Raw genomic sequence first — 18,964 nt, 5'->3', positions numbered from 1 at the left:
TGTCTGCAACAAGGCCAAACATTCAAGGGTATGTAAACTTTTGATCAGGGCCATTTGGGTGATTTCTGTTATCATTATGATTTAAAAAGGAGCCAAACAACTATGTGATAATAAATGGCTTCATATGATCACTATCCTGAAATAAAAGACAGTTTTTTTGCATGATCAGTCCTATTTTCAAAATCAATGCCAAAATTTCACAATTTCTTTAGGGTATGCAAACTTTTGAACACAACTGTGTATGTATATATGTGTGTGTGTGTGTGTGTATATATATATATATATATATATATATATATATATATATATATATATATACACACACACACACACACCGATCAGCCACAACATTAAAACCACCTCCGTAATATTGTGTAGGTCCCCCTCTTGCCGCCAAACGAGATGCGGGTTGGCGCTGTTTTGGGGGCACAAGGGGGACCTACACCATATTAGACAGGTGGTTTTAATGTTGTGGCTGATCGGTGTGTGTGTGTGTGTGTATATATATATATATATATATATTATATGTATATAATATATATTATATAATCACAAATATATATTTGATTTTGGCCTGAAATATGACCCGGATATGTTTTCGTGCGATTCACCAACAAAGACAATGGCTCGTGCGAGTGTGTTTGAGTGTATTACCATGGTGTGCTGAGCTCACTGAGGTAAGAGAGAGCAAATGTTTGCAAGGCATGCGAGTTCAGTGGGTTCTTCTGTCCCATAGACAGAGCGCATAGTCCAAATGTTCCAGAGTCGACTCGACTGAAAGAGACAATCTGGCCAAATGTGGGCTGCTCCCTTTGTAGAAGCATCATACTCGGTTTGTATCAACAGCTATTCCATCTGAGTCCCTGAGGTTCTGGACCTGCTCAAGAACCCAGCTGATTCTGGGCCTTTCCTGAGGATTGGTCACCATGGTAGAGCTGAGGAGGGTTTGAAGCCCTTGAGAATAACTGTGTCAAAGAGACATAGTGAACCGGTTATTCAACACAAGGTCTGTTTGGTAGGCAACTTTCTTTGAAATTGCTTGGATGCTAGATTATTTAAACTTTAGAAAATCTGTTTCATTAACAATATTATGATTTTTGTGGTATTCTATTTTGTGCCCGATTAGAAATGAGAAAAATACAGTCACAGCGTTAAAGGTGCTGTAAGCGGTTTAAGCCGTTCTAGAATTTCCACAAGCTGAGACGCTGGATTAGCCACGTCCCCTTTTTCCAAAACCACGCATTTCAAAGATACCTAATGAGCTTTATTGAAACCGATACAAGTAGCAACGATTCTCAAAAACAACAACAGCAAAATTGCACCCACAACTGAAACTGTTATGAGCAACATGTCAAAAAAGTTGCATTATACCTCAATAATTCGCTGCAACTACAATACTATGAGAACGTGAAAATTAAATGACAGGAAGAAAAAGTCATTGTCCGCGGCCTGCTGACACATATTTTTTTGCTGTTTACAGAGTCTAGAGCTGTCACAGAGACTGGTGGAATATCTCAGGACACTTATTTCATTAATATCTTTCAGGGGGTAGTAAACCTTTTTGCATACTCTTCCAATGAAGAAAAAAAAAAAAAAAAAAAAAATCACATAGAGCACCTTTAAGGCCCTTTCACAGACAACTGGCCTATTCTCACTAAAAGCAATGTGAATACTTGTAATTATCGCATTCACGGCTTTACATTTAGGTGTAAATGCTTACATTAGGTGCTGATCAACAATCAATTTAGCTCTGGTACAGTAACTGCTGCAATGCACCTTTTAAATGTTGTAGTATCCCATTTGCTTAAATTCTAACACCTTTGAATCCTAAAATGTTATAACATTAATACTGCTACATCTGCGCATATATATATATATATATATATATATATATATATATATATATATATATATATATATATATATATATATATATATATACATACACACACAGCTGAAGTCAGAAGTTAACATACACTTAGGTTGAAGTCATTAAAACTAATTTTTTAACCACTCCACAGATTTAATATTAGCAAACTATAGTTTTGGGAAGTCGTTTAGGACATCTACTTTGTGCATGACATGAGTAATTTTTCTAACAATAGTTTACAGACAGACTGTTTCACATTTAATTGACTATATCACAATTTCAGTGGGTCAGAAGTTTACATACACTACGTTAAATATGCCTTTAAGTAGCTTGAAAAATTCCAGAAAATTATGTCAAGCCTTTAGACAATTAGCTTCTGATAGGAGGTGTACTGAACTGGAGGTGTACCTGTGGATGTATTTTAAGGCCTACCTTCAAACTCAGTGCCTCTTTGCTTGACATAAAAAGAAATCAGCTAAGACTTCAGAAAAAAAATTGTGGACTTCCACAATTCTGGTTCATCCTTGGGAGCAGTTTCTAAACGCCTGAAGGTGCCACGTTCATCAGTACAAACAATAGTACGCAAGTATAAACACCATGGTACCACACAGCCATCATACCGCACAGGAAGGAGACGCATTCTGTCTCCTAGAGATGAACGTAGTTTGGTGCGAAAAGTGCAAATCAATCCCAGAACAACAGCAAAGGACCTTGTGAAGATGCTGGAGGAAACAGGTAGACAAGTATTTATATCCACAGTAAAACAAGTCCTATATCAACATAACCTGAAAGGCTGCTCAGCAAGGAAGAAGCCACTGCTCCAAAACCGCCATAAAAAAACAGTTTGCAGTACACATGGGCACAAAGATTTTACTTTTTGGAGAAATGTCCTCTGGTTTAATAAAACAAAAATTGAACTGTTTGGCTATAATGACCATAGTTATGTTTGGAGGAAAAAGAGCAAGACTTGCAAGCCGAAGAACACCATCCCAACCGTGAAGCATGGGGGTGGCAGCATCATGTTGTGGGGATGCTTTGCTGCAGGAGGGACTGGTGCACTTCACAAAATAGATGGCATCATGAGGAAGGAAAATTATGTGGATATATTGAAGCAACATCTCAAGACATCAGCCAGGAAGTTAAATCTTGGTCGCAAATGGGTCTTCCAAATGGACAATGACCCCAAGCATATCTCCAAAGTTGTGGCAAAATGGCTTAAGGGCAACAAAGTCAAGGTATTGGAGTGGCCATCACAAAGCCCTGACCTCAATCCAATAGAAAATTTGTGGGCAGAACTGAAAAAGCGTGTGGGAGCAAGGAGGTCTACAAACCTGACTCAGTTACACCAGTTCTGTCTGGAGGAATGGGCCAAAATTCCAGCAACTTACTGTAAGAAGCTTGTGCAACCCAAAACTTTTGGCCCAAGTAAAACAATTTAAAGGCAATGCTACCAAATACTAACAAAGTGTATGTAAACTTCTGACCCACTGGGAATGTGATGAAAGAAATAAAAGCTGAAATAAATCATTCTCTCTACTATTATTCTGACATTTCACATTCTTAAAATAAAGTAGTGATCCTAACTGACCTAAGACAGGGAATGTTTTCTTCGATTAAATGTCAGGAATTGGGAAAATTTTAGATTAAATGTATTTGGCTAATGTGTATGTAAACTTCTGACTTCAACTGATATATATAAATAAATTAAGAGACTACTGCAAAATTGTCAGTTTCTCTGGATTTACTATTTATATGTATGTGTTTGAGTAAAATAAACATTTTTGTTTTATTCTATAAAGTACTGACAACATTTCTCCCTAATTCCAAATAAAAATATTGTCATTTAGAGCATTTATTTGCAGAAAATGACAACTGGTCAAAATAACAAAAAAGATGCCATGTTTTCAGATCTCAGATAATGCTAAGAAAACAAGTTCATATTCATTTTTAACAACACGATACTGTTTTAACTTAGGAAGCGTTCAGAAATAAATTTTTGGTGGAATAACCCTGATTTTCAATCACAGCTTTCATGCGACTTGGCATGCTCTCTACCAGTCTTTCAGTTATAAATTATATATTCTATATATATAAATTATATATTTTATATATATATATATATATATATATATATATATATATATATATATATACATATATATACTGTATGTTGCAGCGTGGGCTTATCTATCAGTGGGCAGGGCTTCACGTGAGACTCAAGAGAATTGAAGAAATATGGACAGGGATTTTCCAGCATTGAACATTTTTCCGTGGCCGCCCAAGCAAATTTAATGACCTTCATCGCGTGTTTGGTGCTTTAAAAGCGCTAAATCTTCATCTGACATGTGAATGTTTCACGTGAACGTGGCGCTCTGATGTGCGCGCAAATCCAGCAGGCTTCCCGATATAGACTCCCAAACAGGTCAAGAAAATGAAGAGGCGCTTGCAATTAAAACAGGTGTGACATTTGTGCTTAGCACGCTGATAATCACTCGTAACACAAGCAATCGGTTATATGTTATATCATATTGCATCTGAAGATATGGATTTAACAACTGGAGTTGTATGAATTACTTTTATGCTGCTTTTATGTGATTTTTGGAGCTTCAACGTTCTGGCCACCATTTACTTGCATTATATGGACCTACAGAGCTGAAATATTCTTCTAAAAATCTTTGTTTGTGTTCTGCAGAAGAAAGAAAGTCATACACATCTGGGATGGCATGAGGCTCAGGGTATCTGCAGGTTCGTAGGAATTAAATTTAAGGCTTTTTAAGGTCAAATAAAAGAAAAATGTAAGACCAATTTTGCTATGAAAATAAAAATACAAAACCACTGAGGCTACTTGGATGTCTCTGGACATGTTTATTATATTGTGCTTTTATGCATTTTCTTTTTTAAATAAAATTATAGTAATATAAATTCTAAATGAATTCAAGTGAAGTCATTTTTATTTGTATAGTGCTTTTCACAACACAGATAGTTTCAAAGCAGCTTTTCGGAAAATTATGCTATAACAGAAAATAAAGCTTTAATATCTCATAATTGTGCGGTTTGATGAAAGCGTGATTGTAAATTGTGCCTTAAAATGAATAATTAAATAAGAAAATAATATAATAATTATGTATGCATGTAGCCTACATTATGACCCTTCTCATTAGTCACTTGTTTCCCAGCAAGATGTGAAGCAATCATGTGCTGAATTACATTTATTTTGTATAGCAAATACCTGTATACGTCAGATGGAACTCTAGAGAAACGGAGATGAGAGATGTAACCCTGCAGCCGAGTAGTTCTGTTAGCTGTACACAAAGCATTTTTGCTATACTGCCTTTCTTGTCAAATGTAAAATAAGGAAGCGCCACGATTTTAAAGGTCTCTTAACAACCTTGCGCGCTTGCAAATTGCAACATTGACAGCATTGATTATAAACAGGAGCGATAGTTTTTATTGCATCGCTCGCTTACAGAGACACAATATAATGCCATTTCATTTCGGATTAACAGATTTATGAAGGTTCATACACCTGTAACATTACAAGTGCAGTACAAATGTGCTTGATTGCACTTCCTTGCACGTGCTCACACTAAACTCAAATATGAGCTGCACAATGCTGGCTGCATGAGAGAGAGGCACGAAAGAGCTGATTTACTCGCGCAGATTCTGCGCCAAAAGTTAAAACCTCCACAAACTAAATTTAAGACTTCTTGTCATTTAATTAAGATATTTAAGACTTTTTATGGCCTTAAATATTAAAAAGTACATTTAAGACTATTTAAGGACCTGCGGGTACCATGGAGGGTGAGTAAATTATGAGAAAACTTTCATTTTTGGGTGAACTATCCCTTTAAGACAACACACCAAAATATATTATGTATTCCTTTTTTTTGAATTAGCATTGTAGAGGCTTCACATTTTCCTCATTTATTTTGTTTGTTTAGGTACTACTTTTGATTGATTAAATTATTAAGGGCAAATAATTACGTTTAATCGTTAACAACCCTAGTAGACACTGTATAAAATCATCTCACCTGCAAGGTTGTGGAATGGAGACTGGATTCTGGACAGCAAGAGCCACACTGTCACCCTTCTGAAATATCAGGTCATACGGTCCCTCCAGCATCATCATACAGTACAGCACACAACCTAGAGACTGCAACCAGACAAAACAAGCATTGCATACAGCAGACATAACAGACTGTCACAGACAAAACATACTGCAGCTTTGGGGGGAGTCAGAGAAATCAAAGGCCAAAGTTTACCAACATTAGACCTTGGGAGACTTAACGGTTTAAAAATTTACCAGGTCATGGTTGGGTCTTGTTTGTTGTTGAATACTGTAAAGCTCAGCACAAACTAAAAGACAAACTCAAAAACCGTGCAAATTTAAAGACTTATAATTTCTTGTTCCGGCATACTGTGTTTAATACATGAAAGGGTGTCAAGCTTTTATCTTGTGTTGTGCGCTATGCTTAAAGCTTTAAGATATTTTAAGAATGAAGAGTTAAAAGTAATATCTGTCAAAATATCAAATATTTACCCAAATATCTGTTCTCTCATCAATGATACAGTGACTCTCCACATTAAAGAGTTCTGGTGCTCGGTAGGAGATGGTGCACCTCTGAGCGGCCCAATCCTAAAAGAAAGTGTAAAAAACATGATTTAATTAATGTTTGGATTCTCTGATAATTCTTAAAAGCATCACTGGACACTGTTTTGGCACTAACCTGGACTGTCATGGCTTCCCGAGATCCCTTGACTTCAATCTTGGCTCTGTTCATGGAGCCCAGGTCCATTAAGAAAGGCCGGTCATTCTCATCCAGTAAAACGTTGGTGGGTTTCAGATCCCCGTTTTTAGAAATACAGTTAAAGTTGAAGTAATAATAGGAATAAGACATAAACACACCCAAAAGTATACATTTCAGACCTGAAATGGGATATAACTTGATGTGTTTATTCTAAATTTTGTGCATATAAATGGTATTATAAAACAGATTCTGTTCTAGCTCTAAATTCTGATCAGATGTTCAAAGCCTTTGAACACCCAATATACACAGCTGTGACCATACATTATTTCAGTTCTATTAAAGCACCAAGTAGCTACCATTAACATGAACAATATTAAATCAGCTGATGTTTCTAACTGTCATGATTATTATGAACACATTTAACTATTTTTTAACTAGGGCTGGGAAATTTAATGCATTAATTCCTATAATTAATAGTGAACAACTGAACAATAAGACAACAAATACAATGAACAAATAACAAAATATAGCTGCAATTAAAGGGGTTCAAGCCTTTAAGTTCCTTTAGGTACATATGCATCAGATATTAAGTATTAATTAGACCCAAATTTGCCCAGAGCTGAAAAGATTCACCATGACAAAAGGAACAGCTGGAAATAATAATTTTTAAGAGTTTCTAGCTCTTATGGTTCAAGATTTATGGCCCCAAATCTTTTTTTTTTTTTCACTATAGCACCACCTATGGGCCGATTCCATGCGTATGGCTAGCCAGCCAGAGTACTTCCATCCCTGAAAGTTTCAAGTCTCTAGGCCTTACGGTTTGCTCTGCACGATCAGTTTTAGGGCAGAAAAATTATAATAAAAATCCTGACAAAAACAATAGGGTTTCTTGCCCTTCGGGCTTGAACCCCTAATAATAAGAATATCCTAACGGATACAATAGGGTTCCAGCACCTTTGGTGCTTGGCTCCCTAATAATAGAATTTCTAAAGATTAATTAATGTCGTAGAGTTGCAGTACCTGTGTGCGTAGCCTTTGTCATGAATTGCTTTGAGGCCTTCACAAATGCCATGCAGAATGTGTAGGATGCGACTCTCAGGCATAGAGTTACCCTTATCCCGCAATTTCTCAAGAACAGACCAGAGACTTCCCTTCTGCAAAGGATGTCAAATAAAAACAGAGAAAAACTGCCAGTTAATCATTTGTAAAATGAACAGTTCAGCAGCACCTGTACATAAATTTATAGATACAGAGATAAAAAGTTGTAGTTTACAATATCTTTATACACTAACACCAAAGTACCATTGTATTACCATAGTCTTTTGTATGTAATATAATGACAATACCATTATTTTTTGGAAATGTACCATGGTACTTTTACCATGTACCAAAGTACCTTTGCATAGTGATAGACCAATATATCAGCCAGTCCATTTTATCTGCCGATTTTGGCCATTTTGTGATTAGCAGAGTCAGTCCTTCCCATGGATAAGAAACAAATTTTGCTTTAATATTTTCATAAACTGTATTACATAAATGTTGTGTAATCAATTTTGTGTCATCTCATTTGCTTTCATTAAAGGTTCACTAATAACAGGGCTAGGTATTGATACAGATTTCCCAATTCGATACGGATTCACAAGCTCTCGATTCAATTCGTTCATCGATTCATATTGTTATACTGTATTTCAGTTATAATGACCATTTTGCTTACATATGAAAGAAATTATCTTGCAGCTAATGCTGTTCATTATACATGGGAAGTTCTAACTAGGTGCATTATGAAAATATAAATTGTACACATTACATTTCTTTTCCATCATTTTGGTCACATTTTATCTTTTTTAAAATGTACTTATCCATGTATTCCATCAATAAATGTGATATTATATTGCATATATTATATTTTGTTACATGTTTAATGCACAATTTATACTATTTACAAGTATTTGAAGAGCACATGCTTAAAAACAGTACTATCTCTTTAAGAAAACCGGCAGTTCTGTAAAGAGCATCTGTAAATAAACGCATATAAATGAGAGGCTTCTTTACCTCATCTGTGCTATTTGTGATTATAATTAAATGTTTATGGTTTGCTGTTTTTAATCAACAATTGGCTGTAAAGAACAGAAAGGATATTAAAAGAGACATTATTCAATGACAAATGGATTGCATGGAACATCGTTTTGGACACACATTACAAGGAACGAGTTTTTTCAAAACTTTTACTCTAAACACACAGTGAAAGGATGCTGAACTTCTTTGCCAATATACTACTCAAGGCCTAACTGCATTGTAGAGAGTTGCACATAGAGTAAAATATATATCTTGGGATTTAAAAATCAATATCGAGGTGAAGATCGGGATGCATCGGAAAATCGATATTTTTACCTAGTCCTAACTATAATATTTTTGCTTATGTTGCACTGACACATAGCTTCCTACAGTAGCATCACGAAAGAGCAAAACTTCGCAATGCCATTGTAGAAATGTGCTAATTGCAGTCAGACATAATTTATTCCACGAGTAAAAGTGTCCAATTACAGTGCATTATTGAGATAAATTGAGTACAATAAAAAATAAAATAAAAATGTAATGAACTATGTGATGTAGTTGGGTAGCAAGAATGGATATGATCTACTCACACTGATGTACGGGAGCAACAGCCAGGCTTCACACTTTCCGCCACGCTCCGTGAAGGTGTGCGCGGTCAGGCTGAGGACGTTGGGGTGACTGAAGAGCTGGTGCATCTCCACCTCTGTCTGAGCTTCCTTACGGGCATCACGGTCATGACAAAGGATCCGCTTTAGAGCATAGAAGCGCCCGTCGTGAGCACCCTCTACCAGATCCACATAGCTGAAACCACTAGAGGGAGAGGAAAATTAGGTCCTGATGGAAGAACAGTTCCTTTTTACGATATGAATCATCTTACTCAAAGAGAATACAGTCAATTCATTCACATGCAAACTCCCCTAATTAGTCAAAACAGCCCGCTGTCCATTTACATATCACATGTTCATTGTATGTATTGTTCAGTGACTGCACTAAAATTACTTAAGTTGCTAGTCATTTTGCACTCGTATAGCACTTGTGTTTGTAATGGCACAGCTATCAATGCTGTAGAATTAGACATTTGCTAAAACATCATATGTTAGCTAATTAAATATAAATGTAAAAAACTGCAGTGAATGACTATTGCGCATTTCAGTACATTCGATGTAATATTAAAGAACTACAAAGGATAAATTTAAACTACTGAGAAAAGGCAAAACTGCCATGCATAATGATGATAGGTATTCCACAATAATAATGCTGATATTTTATTGCTTGAGTAGTGATAGTCAGTTTAAAGGGTCAGATTTTTGCCATTTTTAAATTATCGGCCGATAACTGACTGCTTGGGCAATTGACAGAAGTGACAGTTCCAATTCCAAAGAAGTGTCCATTTTGTTTGTGCGAACTGCATGTAAATATTGTTTAAAATAAATCTTTTTCATTTCAACAGTTTTATGTACTGTTTATATCTGCATTTTATAGGCTATCAGCCAACTTGCTCTCTAGATATCGGCCAAAGCCACTGAAAAAACACTTATTTTACAACTAGGAGCCTTGGTACTAAGCACGTTGTGGTTAAATCCCAACAACAGGCTGGTTGATGAATCTTACCCTTCTTCTAGTTTCTGGATGAAGTAGTATCTTTTGTTTTCAATGGTGATGGCACTGCGCGAGCAGATACACAAAGCTTGTCCCATCCTCTCTGGAGCATTGCTTTAAGGGCCAACCATGGACGAGAAGAGAGGCACTGACAATGACAGAAATTTACCTGTATTTATATTCTTTCATTCAGGACAGAAAGACATTCTGTATACAAAGCTAACATATTTGAGATTTGACACCATGAGGGAAAGATAATAGGTCATGGTACATGGTACCATGGATTCACCATGGTTTTTGGACATATAGCATTGTACTCTCACAATATCATAAATACCATGGTACTACCATGATAACATGTTTTTAGGATTTTTTTTTTGTATTTAGTATATTTTTACTGTGATGTTACTTTTATTGTATGGTTTCTGGACATGTACCATCATGGTAGTACCAAACATTCCTTGAAGCACCTTAGAGTACCAATATCATGGTACATGAATATGGTAATCATTCTGTACGACTGTATATATCAATGTACCATAGTTTTACCATCTGATACCAAATTTCCACAATTTTTTCAAACATATGGGCACATTTAGGGTAGATCGAGTACAGTTATAATACTTTTTTCCAAACATATGGGCACATTTAGGGTAGACCGAGTACAGTTATAATACTTTTTTCCAAACATATGGGCACATTTAGGGTAGACAGAGTATAACTGTAAAAAATTTTGCAATACTGCACAATACGGCTCAGAATAAGCATGCCATTTTTTCACATGAGATGCTTTTGTGTCTACCAACATAATTGTCAAAAACCAGCATATGTACACTAAAACAAATGATTTTTGATTTCAGACAACTTGATTTAATTGCGGTGCATTCTATCCATTTAAATTGGTAAAATGGACGATTACTTAATCCATTTGAGTTGGGACTACATTAATACTTTTTGTAGTGTTAATGTAGCATTGGTGAAAGTGGGCATGGGATTTCCTTTTCCCAGCATGCTTTGCATTTATGTTGTTGTTTTTGTGCAAGAGTAACATAAAGGTGGATGGTTGTTAGTGTTTAATGTTTTGTTATGTTGAGATTTAGAAGAGTTTCTGTAATGTTAGTGTTTTTGGAGTTACCATAATGGTGAAGAGTGGAGCTAGAGCTAATGAAGAGGACAGCTACATGTCGCACATGGAATTGATTGCCCGCTTCTTTGAGCAATTGCTATGCTAACCAATGCATAGTTACCAAATTAAACTCTGTAGTACTTCCAACCAGCATGTATTCATCATGCTAACATTCACGTTCACTAGTTAGTACATAAAGAAATAAGAGATTTATTTGAGTTACATTGACACGTCTACTTTTGTTGGGTTTACCCAAAGTGTTTGTGCTGAGATTACAAAGTAATTTTAAGATAGGAAAACTCATTTTAAACACCTGGAACCACTGTGCACGATTGAATACATTTTAGCCATAGGGCTTTTTTTTTTTTTTTTTTTTTTGTAGTTCCTTTTTTCCACAATTAGTGTGTTAAAACAAGAAAGGGCAGCACGGTGGCTCAGTGGATAGCACTCTCGCTTCACAACAAGAAGGTGTTTGCATGCGTTTCCTCCGGGTGCTCCGGTTTCCCCCACAAGCCCAAAAACATACAGGTTAAGTGAATTGGAGACTCTAAAATAGCCTGTAGGAATGAATGAGGGTCCCCCAGCCACTGACGTTTCATCAGGAAGGGCATCTGGCGTAAAACATGTGCCAAGTCAAATATGCGGATCAAGGATGATCCGCTGTGGCAACATGTAACGCGAGCAGCCAAAAGAAGAATAAGTGTGTAAAAACAAGGAGTACATGTTACAACTGTCCTAATGCTGGGTACAGTTGTAACACAAATTTGTAATGTGCTAAATAAGAAATATACTGACACATTTTATACTCTGTGATTGTTTTCAAGAATTTCTAATGATTGCATTTGTAACAATTCTAACACGTGTTGGAAATACTCTCTTGGTTTTGCTATCCAGATATGAGTCGTCCTGTGACATTAACACACGTGCAAACAAAAATACACATTTACGATTACGGACTAATTCTACTTCAAATAATTTACACTGCATAATGTTCTATCTATCTATCATCTATCTATCTATCTGTCTATCTATCTATAATTTATAATTTTCTTTATTTATCACACATTATACATTTGCACATATACAGTGAAATTCTTCTTTTTCACATATCCCAGCTAGGCTGGGGTCAGAGTGCAGGGTCAGCCATGATACAGCGCCCCTGGAGCAGATAGGGTCAAGGGCCTTGCTCAAGGGCCCAACAGTGGCATCTTGGCAGTGCTGGGGCTTGAACCCCCGACCTTCTGATCAGTAACCCAGAGCCTTAACCGCTGAGCTACCACTGTCTTTCTGTCTAGCTATCTACCCATCTATCATCTATCTATCTGTCTACCCATCTATCTACCAATGTATCACCTATCTATCTATCTATCTGTCTGTCTTTGTCTATCTACCTGTCTATCGACCCATCTATCTATCTACCCATGTATAACCTATCTGTCTGTCTGTCTGTCTATCTACCCATCTATCATCTATCTATCTACTTGTCTGTCTACCTACCATCTATCTATCTACCTATCTGTCTTTCTGTCTTTCTATCTATCTGTCTGTCTTTCTGTCTATCACCTATCTATCTATCTATCTATCTATCTATCTATCTTTCTGTCTATCGACCCATCTATCTATCTACCCATGTTATCACCTATCTATCTATCTGTCTGTCTGTCTGTCTGTCTGTCTGTCTACCTACCTACCTACCTACCCACCCACCCACCTGTCTACCTGTCTGTCTGTATTTCTGTCTGTCTACCCATTTATCACCTACCTATCTATCTATCTATCTATCTATCTATGCTTACATCTGTCCACCACTCTCCACTTTGCATGTTTTCTTGATTTTCTCAGTAACCTGCATCCTAGCATATCCCAAAATGTTCATTTTAAGTAGACAAATCAATAATTACAACAAGCAAAGTTTATATTCATTGTCAGTCAGGAATAATGATTACGCCCTTCAAATTTCCCACACGGTGAGATGATGCTAATGTGAATGTGCACACTGATAATAACAGTTCAAACTTACATAAGAAGGGAAATATTCAGTATTACATCTGTACTCTGTCAAACTCTTGTTCAGCAAAACGTCATCACGAAACATAACCACGAGCTTTTTTCCAACTACAATAAATAATTTAAAGTGTAGTGTAGACCTGCTTTAACAGAAGCTCTCGCTGTCCTCCGCTGTCTTCTCCGGTGAGATTCTTCCGTGTACAAATCCAACGTAATGGTGACGCAAACATCTTCTTCTTCTTCCTTAGTGTTTTACGACAGTTGGCATCCAAATTGTTGCATTACTGCCACCTATTGTCTTTCTCTAACGTAGTCCTTGTTAATTAGATTTGTCCTTCCAGTCCAGTCCTCCTTAGGAAATTAATCAAATATTTCCTTCCTTGATCATTATTTCCACATTCTATTATACTTTTAATATTGGACTCTCCTATATCCATTCTCCTTAGCTGTTCCTTCATCTCCTCCCTCTCTTGTAAAAATCTCCTGCATGACATAAAGATGTGTTTAACTGTCTCCTCCTGACATGCATCACATAAACCTGTAGGATGTTTTCCTATTATATGTAGAGTTTTATTTAGCTTGCAATGACCTATTCTTAGTCTACTTATTATAACGTGTTCTTTCCTTTTATTTCCCATCTCTCTTACCATACCTACTTTATTTTGAACCCTGTACAGATGTCTCCCTTTCTTTTCATGATCCCTCTGATGTTGCCATGACTTTTGGATGATTTTTCCATGATCTTTTTCCATACTAGATTCTTCCCTTCTGACTCTGCTAACTTAATTTTGACGTCAACATGTCCCCTTTTTGTTGCCTCTTTTGCCAGTCTATCAGTTTTCTCATTTCCCTGTATTCCCCCATGCGCTGGGACCCACATGAATGTAATACTTCTCCCTAGTCTGCATATTCTTGAGTTTGTAAACAAAATTTCATACAATAATTCTTGATGATTTCGAGATATTCCATACTTAATACTCATAAGGGCTGATACAGAGTCGCTACATATTAGAATGTAGTTATCCCTGGTCTGTTCAATCCATTCTAATGCTATTAATATAGCATATAATTCAACTATACATTTAAGCTGTCAGATGTTCTTTTGTTGACTCCCATTTCATATCTAAGGACGAATACCGCAGATCCTGTTGTATCTGTTTGTAGATCCTTTGACACATCTGTAAATATCTGAATGCTTTCTTTGTACTAATAATGCTTGTATTTTTAATATTCACCAAGATTTCTGTAATACCTTTTTTGTTGGATGGTTATCTCCATGTCCCCTTAGATTGATCCAGTAGTTTGTTGTCAGTTGCATTCATCGTAACCACAACGGCATTTCACCTGCTTCAACCTGAAGTGCACATACTGGGGAATTTCTGATTGCCCCTAAGCATATTCTTAAAGCACGTGCTTGCACAATGTCCAATTCAGCTAACACAGATTTTGCTGCTGATCCACATTCAATACACCCATAGTCTATCTTAGACCTTATTAGAGCTATATATATATATATATATATATATATATATATATATATATATATATATATATATATATATCAAAGTTGTAATACTTGCTCCCCATTCTAACCCTGTGAGACACCTCATCACATTTAGTACTTTTTTACATTTATTAACTGTGTACTTTATATGTTCTCTCCAAGTTAGTTTTGTCAAAATATATTACAAAAAACCAAAAACACTACTTTTTCTAATATACTCCCATACATTTTCAACTTGCATTCCTTGCCCTTCTTTTTATTTGTAAAGGCCATTACTTTTGTTTTCTCCACTGAGAATTTAAATCCCCACTTTTCAACTTGCACAATTCCTTCTTGCCTATATATTCAACATTTCTACCTCTCTTCCATATTGCTCCATCGTCTGCATATAAGGACCTCCCCATATCCACTGAAAAGTTTAAGTAAATATCATTAATCATTATGGAAAATAAAGTTGGACTAATTACACTCCCTTGTGGTGTTCCGTTTTCTACATTATATTGCCTTGATATATCTGACCCTATCTTTACCTGTATATTCCTTCCATTTAAGAAATCCATGATCCAGTTGAACATTTTCCCTCCAACTCCCATCAAGTACAATTTAATTAGAAGTCCCTCATTCCATAGCATATCGTATGCCTTCTCCACATCAAAGAACACTGCTATTACTGTTTCTTTATTTATTTGAGCTTTCCTTATTTCCTCTTCCAAATTTATCACAGGATCCATTGTGTTTCTTCCTTTTCTAAATCCACTTTGACATTATATTTCTACTCTCTAAGAAATACATTAGTCTTTCATTAAACATGCGTTCCATTATTTTACATATAAACTCAGCAAAAAAAGAAACTGTATTTTAAAGATAATTTTGTAAAAATCCAAATAACTTTACAGATCTTTATTGTAAAGGGTTTAAACAATGTTTTCCATGCTTGTTCAATGAACCATAAACAATTAATGAACATGCACCTGTGGAACGGTCGTTAAGACACTAACAGCTTACAGACAGTAGGCAATTAAGGTCACAGTTATAAAAACTTAGGACACTAAAGAGACCTTCCTATTGACTCTGAAAAACACCAAAAGAAAGATGCCCAGGGTCCCTGCTCATCTGTGCTGCATGGAGGCATGAGGACTGCAGATGTGGCCAGGGTAATAAACTGCAATGTCCGTACTGTGAGACGCCTAAGAAAGCGCTACAGGGAGACAGGAAGGACAGCTGATCGTCCTCGCAGTGGCAGACCACGTGTAACAACACCTGCACAGGATCAGTAAATCCGAATACCACACCTGCAGGACAGGTACAGGATGGCAACAACAACTACCCGAGTTACACCAGGAACACACAATCCCTCCATCAGTGCTCAGACTGTCCGCAATAGGCTGAGAGAGACTGGACTGAGGGCTTGTAGGCCTGTTGTAAGGCAGGGCCTTACCAAACATCACCGGCAACAATGTCGCCTATGGGCACAAACCCACCTTCGCTGGACCAGACAGGACTGGCAAAAAGTGCTCTTCACTGACGAGTCGCAGTTTTGTCTCATCAAGGGTGATGGTCGGACTCACGTTTATCGTCGAAGGAATGAGCGTTACACCGAGGCCAGTACTCTGGAGCGGGATCGATTTGGAGGTGGAAGGTCCGTCATGGTCTGGGGCAGTGTGTCACAGCATCATCGGACTGAGCTTGTTGTCATTGCAGGCAATCTCAATGCTGTGTGTTACAGGTAAGACATCCTCCTCCCTCATGTGGTACCCTTCCTGCAGGCTCATCCTGACATGGCCCTCCAGCATGACAATGCCACCAGCCATACTGCTCGTTCTGTGCGTGATTTTCTGCAAGACAGGAATGTCAGTGTTCTGCCGTGGCCAGCGAAGAGCCTGAATCTCAATCCAATTGAGCACGTCTGGGACTTGTTGGATCAGAGGGTGAGGGCTAGGGCCATTCCCCCCAGAAATGTCCGGGAACTTGCAAGTGCCTTGATGGAAGAATGGGGTAACATCTCACAGCAAGAAATGGCAAATCTGGTGCAGTCCATGAGGAGGACTGCACTGCAGTACTTAATGCAGCTGGTGGCAACACCAGATACTGACTGTTACTTTTGATTTTGACCCCCCTCCCTTTGTTTAGAGACACATTATTGTGTTATTTACAGCAGTTTATCTTAACAAAGGCTTTTGCCATCTTCTCTACCTTTCCCTTATTTGTTACTGCAGTTTCATTTTCTTCAATCATAACTGGATAGCTCCATTCTCTCCTATCACCCCCCATCCTTTTACTCATACCCTATATTTCTTCAATCTGAGTCGTGTTTCAAATTGAATCACAATATGTTTTCCAAAATGTCCTTTTTGTTTGTCTTATTGTCCTCCTTCTGCCTGAGCTTGCTTATACTGAATCATGTGTTGAAAATTATGTGTTCTTTTAACTATCCTAAATGCTTTATTCCTATTTTTTACTACTTCTTTAAAGTTGTCATCCCACCATGGTACTACTTTCTTTTTAATTCTTCCTTTACTCTTGGGAATGGACTCTGCTGCTGCCAATATTATACCTTGATTTATTTTGTTGTCTAATGTTTCAGTGTTCATTTCAACCTTAATTTGTTTTAAATATCTACTACATTCCTCCTGAAATTTTCCCCAGTCTGCTTTCCCAATATTCCATTTCTCACTTACAGTATGTTCTCTGTATTTCATGCTACCTCTATATTTATTTTACACCACAGTGGATAATGATCACTGCCTATTGTTCCTTCTTGATACACTGACCAATCACATATTGCTGCAATGTTGTTTGATACTAATATAAGATCCATTACTGATTCTTTCCCTGTATTAACTATTATCTATTCTTGTGCATTCACCATTATTTAAGCACACTAAATTCTTCTCATCTAACATTTCTTCTACTATTTGACCATTACTGTCTATTCTATCACTCCCCCACAACGTATTATGACCATTAAAATCCCCACACCACACTATGTTGCTACAATTTTGTCCCTCTATCTCATCAAATTTCCTTAACTCTAGTCTTTTACAGGGAATTATACTAATTTACTTAGTTGCTCAGGAGACCCGGCTGGAATCACTCAGCACGCCCTGGGATTCGAGCTAGCGAACTCCAGGGGTGGTAGCCAGCGTCTTTACCACCATTTAATTTCATACGTTGCATTTATTACTCCTGCAATGAAAGTGACCAGTTTCTTCTTCTCTATCCATGTGTTCCTCTTATCTTTCTGGTCATTTATTTCCGCATGCTCTTTATTACCTCTTCCCTCCTTATTCTGATTTTCCTGACCAGCCAACCTAACTGCTTCAGCATATGACACCTTTTCTTTTACCCTAATCTGCTGCACCTCCACCTCTTTTTTTAAGTGCCTCACATCCCCAGTAAGCTACACTGTGCTTTCCTCCACAATTACAACACTTTGGTTTCTTTCCCTCACCACACTTCCCATAATCATGTTCCCCTCCACATCTGGCACACCTCTTCCCTTTGCACATTTTGGCTGTATGTCCAAACTCTTGGCAGTTATAACATCTCATTGGTTTTACTACATACTCTCTTATATTATACCTTACAAATCCAAAATATACCTCCTTAGGTATCTCTTTTTCCTCAAATTCAATCAATACAGACTCTGTCTCCTTTTTCTCTATTCCTTTTGTCATTCTTTTTACACTTTTTACTGTACCATTTCTCACTCATGTTTTCCATTATTTCTTTACTATTAACATTTATGGGAACCATTTGCAACCATTAAACCTATTTCCCCCAAATTTTATGACCTTTTGGACCTTAACTTTTCCAAAATTTGTCATCTTTCTACCCTTCTCAATTTGATCTTCATTATTACATCCAATTAGCAAATTTCCATCTCCTAGAATCCTTGCATATTTCACTTCCCCTATCAGTTATCTGATGATTTTTGTTAATTTAATCGGGTCTACTTTCTTAATTTCTCCCTATCCTTCAAATCTAACAACTATATTCAGTCCTTCCTTCCTTGTTTCCCCCTCTTCACTTCCCGATTCTCCTATGCTAGATGC

The 18,964-nt window shown here is 37.0% G+C and overlaps 1 protein-coding gene across 1 annotated transcript; it reads right to left on the bottom strand.

Moving 5' to 3' along the window:
- Positions 1–374: 374 nt before the first annotated feature.
- stk16 (serine/threonine kinase 16) lies at positions 375–13,600 on the bottom strand. Its single transcript, XM_051702206.1, has 8 exons — positions 13,419–13,600; positions 10,285–10,420; positions 9,264–9,483; positions 7,640–7,772; positions 6,598–6,719; positions 6,411–6,506; positions 5,902–6,023; positions 375–965 (listed from the first exon to the last, which is right to left on the bottom strand). The coding sequence occupies exons 2-8, from the start codon at positions 10,368–10,370 to the stop codon at positions 824–826; spliced, it is 921 nt and encodes a 306-aa protein (XP_051558166.1). The 5' UTR covers positions 10,371–10,420; positions 13,419–13,600; the 3' UTR covers positions 375–823.
- Between the last annotated feature and the right edge of the window lie 5,364 nt (positions 13,601–18,964).

Source organism: Myxocyprinus asiaticus, chromosome 7, assembly GCF_019703515.2.
Source record: "Myxocyprinus asiaticus isolate MX2 ecotype Aquarium Trade chromosome 7, UBuf_Myxa_2, whole genome shotgun sequence".
Lineage (NCBI taxonomy): Eukaryota > Metazoa > Chordata > Actinopteri > Cypriniformes > Catostomidae > Myxocyprinus > Myxocyprinus asiaticus.
Note: the sequence above shows the minus strand (reverse complement) of the source record. Positions and strands in the feature narration are given on the sequence as shown.